Source organism: Quercus lobata, chromosome 3 (assembly GCF_001633185.2).
Source record: "Quercus lobata isolate SW786 chromosome 3, ValleyOak3.0 Primary Assembly, whole genome shotgun sequence".
Classification (NCBI taxonomy): Eukaryota; Viridiplantae; Streptophyta; class Magnoliopsida; order Fagales; family Fagaceae; genus Quercus; species Quercus lobata.
The window spans coordinates 23727731-23731941 of NC_044906.1; the positions used below are offsets into that span (position 1 = coordinate 23727731).

The 4211-nt window shown below is 33.5% G+C and overlaps 1 protein-coding gene across 1 annotated transcript; it reads left to right on the forward strand.

Annotated features, from left to right (window-relative positions):
• Positions 1–2284: 2284 nt before the first annotated feature.
• LOC115980604 (F-box only protein 8-like) lies at positions 2285–3203 on the forward strand. Its single transcript, XM_031102835.1, has 2 exons — positions 2285–2827; positions 2949–3203. The coding sequence occupies exons 1-2, from the start codon at positions 2285–2287 to the stop codon at positions 3201–3203; spliced, it is 798 nt and encodes a 265-aa protein (XP_030958695.1).
• Positions 3204–4211: the final 1008 nt, after the last annotated feature.

Below are 4211 nucleotides of genomic sequence, written 5' to 3' on the forward strand. Positions count from 1 at the left end.
GGCAAAAATGTATTGACCCTTTGCAAATTAATTAATTACCTAAGTTAATTAATTAGGTTTAATTACATGCAATGACGTGGTAGCACAAAAAAATCACCAACTAAATTGAATGCAGTGAAAATTAAATTTGACTTGGTGATTTGTTTACGAATGGGAAAAACTACCAAAGTAAAAACCCCATCGAGTGATTTTAAGGTCACAACTCCCAAGAATTTACTAATCAATAATCAAACGATTACAAGTAAAAATAATCTTACCAACTACCCTTGGCCTATTCCAAATTACTAACCTACAGTTGAATCTTCACTTTAATACCCAATTGGACTTGATCTTGTAGTGACACTCTATCCGTTTAATGCACGAATCCCAGTACGTGACTAACTAATGATGCACAGATCCTAGTACGTGACTAACTCCAGTAACTTGAAGAAGGTTGTTGGCTGCAAAGTTATTTACTTCATGCATAATGAAGATCAAGAAGCTCCTTGGTTACAAAACCCATTGGCATAAAAATGCAATAGTTTTTTTTAGAGAGAATAAGACACTAGGTCACTCAATGCATGTGCGACGGCCTTTAAAATAATCCTTATATATGTGAAAAGAAACCCTACACAAATATACCAAAATCTGCATGCAATCAGATCTGAAAAGTCCGATTTCATAATTCTTGACAGATAGCTTATGTCGAGCTTCAACATTAATTCTCAATAGAAAGGATTCTATCGAGACTTCTGTTGAGCTTTAGTGAACAGCTCTTTCTTCACTTGTTTTTTGGTTAAACTTTTATGATTTTAACACTTGACTTGAACTCTTGTTTTTTGAAGTACTAAACTCATCCAAAATCTACCCAATTACAAGTAAAATGCATTTTGTCAAAGGATTAGTTAATTACATAAAATATGTCCTTAACAGTTTAGTAGAAGCAAAACCTAGTGAAAGCAAAAAGAAAGAAGTTTTATTCAATGAAAATGGGAAACCACTACTTAATCATGCACTGGAAATATTCTAAAGAATCCAAGTTTTTTAAAGCCTACAATACTTTTCTTAACTGGGTTCAACTCCTATTGTTTCAGCCTTCTCCAAGAATGGAATTCAAACATTCTAAAGAAGAAAATTCAATCAAAACCTCAAACCAAACATTTAGTTGATACCCTAATCATCTTCAATCCCACATATAACCTATCCACTTTACAAAAACATTCTTAATATATTTTCAAAAACCCACTCCAAGAGACCCTATAACTTATTGCTTGTCGGTCTAAGTCCAACATCTGCAGCCAATTGAATACAGTCCCCCTCCATTACCCATATTGTATTGTAAATGATAATTATATTTCCTCACTTTCACTCTCTATGCTAATGTTTTCTTATAATAACATTTTTTTTTTACTCAATTGTGAGCCCATTCACATTATCTAACTAAACAACACATTAATGCTCTAAACATACATTCCCAAAATCTAACTCTCATCAATCCAATTAGAGCCCCCCAAAAAAAAAAAGTAGATGCATAGGGTATGACAAATATTAATACATTACTAAATTTGTTGTTTTTTATTTATTTTAATTTTCGAAATTGCTTTGCAAACAATATGTACATTATGATCAATTGATCCACAAGAAATGCTGCAGCAAATCCTTTGGCAATATGCTTGTCAAAGAAGTTAATAAGGATATTGTTAGAATATGTGAGGTTCAAGAAGAAACAAAAATAATAATATATTTAAAGTTAAATATGCACTTTCGATGTTGCCTCTAAAACGAAACAAAAAATAATATATTTTTACAAATAAAGAACTTGGAATAGAAGCTAGTAACAAAATAATTCTCCATGATCTTTTTTTTCTTGTCAAAATTCTCTATAATCAAGGGGTTTGAATTTCCCAAATATAACTGGAAATATTAGGTTTTGTAAAACATTAATCTGAAAAATTACACTAAAGACTTTATTCACTATTACATGCGTTATTAAAAACCACATCACAGGTAAAATTAAATTTCATTACGTAAGTGTAGTTGGAGCATATTATAATTTTCAGATGTGTCTATGACAGCAAGCTAGGTAGACTATGCTTTCTTACTTTGAAGAATTATATTGTCAATTTAGTTCATTCCAATCCAAGTCTGGAAATATCATAAGAAAACTTGACATCTTAGTCCTGCATAGATGTTATAATCCTCATTGGAACATACTTTTGCATATCAGGTTCTATTCTTTGACATCTAATGTTTGAATACAGAAATTGTGGAGCACTGAGGAAGAAAAAAACAAAAAGCCAAGAAAATGCTGAGTCGTGACTTCCCCGAAGATCTGGTAGTGGAAATCCTATCAAGGTTACCAGTGAAATCCTTGATGCAATTCAAGTGTGTACGCAAATCTTGGCATGGTCTTATGAGAAACCATTCGTTCATCACCCAGCACCACAAATGGGCCACTTCAAACAATCAAGGACGTGGTGTTGTCTTTGTGTATGAGAACGAGAGGCTGACATATCTCTCATTGCTCTCTAATGATACTCTAGAGGTGTCCAGGGATATGGATATATCGCCATTCTTCCAGGACGAGATTACGCTATTTATTGATGGTCCTTGCAATGGAATATTTTTTCTATATGGTATTCCCTTGACGCGTTACTATGGAGAGGATATAGTGCTGTGGAACCCTGCCACAACAGAATCAAAGGTGCTTCCCATAATAAAGCAACGTCCACGATATACCGCCCCTACCGTATCCTTCATATTTGGCTTTGGAATTGATCCCAAGACAAATGATTTGAAGGTGGTTAGGATTGTGGACTTTCAACGGCACAAGCAACCCCAATTTGAGGTATACAACCTTAGTACTAATTCTTGGAGAGTGATTGATAGATCCGTTACCCAACTTTATGTCTTTGAATTTGCCGAGTTTCCATCATACCTAAATGGATTTTATCATTGAAAGGCTACAGAGTATTCTTTGGCTACGCTGCCTTTTCGGCTTCATGATTTCGTTTGACATGAGTAATGAGGTTTTCCAAGAAACGCCGCTTCCTCCCATAACTGAAGATCCTTGCTCAAACAACAAAATTGCAATTATCAATGAATCTGTATCCTTAATTGTAGAATATTACGATGAGGATTTCGATGAAGAAGATGTCACTATCAACTTTATCAAGTGGTATGATGTATGGGTTATGAATGAAACTGGTGTTGAATGGACTTAGACAAAGAAATTCAAGATCAGCCCCCATCCCGGGATTGATAAAATGTTGGAATTTCAGGAGGATGGGTTGGTTCTTTTTCTATATAGTGAAGAATGGTTGGTAGTGTATGATCGTAAAACGCAAGAACTAAGGAAGATTGCAAAATATGTCAATAATTATTGTCACACTTTCACTGTTAGCTACACAGAGACACTAGCTTTTGTAAATGAGGGGAATGTAATGGAGTAACGAAAGTACAAAAAAGTTCATAATATGGCTATGAATCCTTTTTTAGTGTTCACCTACAAGAATATTCCATGCCATTGAGGTGATATTTATTCCAATTGTTATGAGCTATGCATTCATTTCGTAAGTGCACATGATGGCCCTGTATTGTGTGCTTTTGGTCTTGGCATTTTCTGTTTTTGTTTTTTGGTGTTAGGTTTTTGTTATGTGCATGGCCTTAATAAAACATTTTTGGCTTATTAGTTTTGGATTGGTTCTGAATTTTTTATCATTTAAAAACTAATAAAAGTAATTAAAAAAAAAAAGTGTTGGATTGAAGGTTTCAACTTTCAAGAATTACCAAGAAGGTTACTGGCCTTGCTGTAATGTTTTGGATTATTACTTGCCTGTTGATCCTAATTATTAAAGTTGACTATCTATTGTGTACTGTTTTGACGCTTAGCAAATAATTTTCCATTTGATTTTTTTGTACGGTCTGTTTGGTGGTTTTTACGTAAAATATTTTCAGGAAAAAACTTTGTTTATAATTCAAAACGCTACATGTTTGTTTAAAGGCCAAAAATCATTTATCATTTAAAGGCCAAAAATCATTTATCAATACTCAGCCACGGTAACAAGACTTTGTCTATAATATGATTATTTTATAATATTAGGTAATTCAACATTTAGGTAATACACAGATTTCTCTGTATTGTACCTTATAGTTGTCATCTTTTGCTAAGGAGTGGCACCAATTTCTTTGTATCTTGCATGTTCTTTTTCTGCCAGGGGAGGCAATAGGTA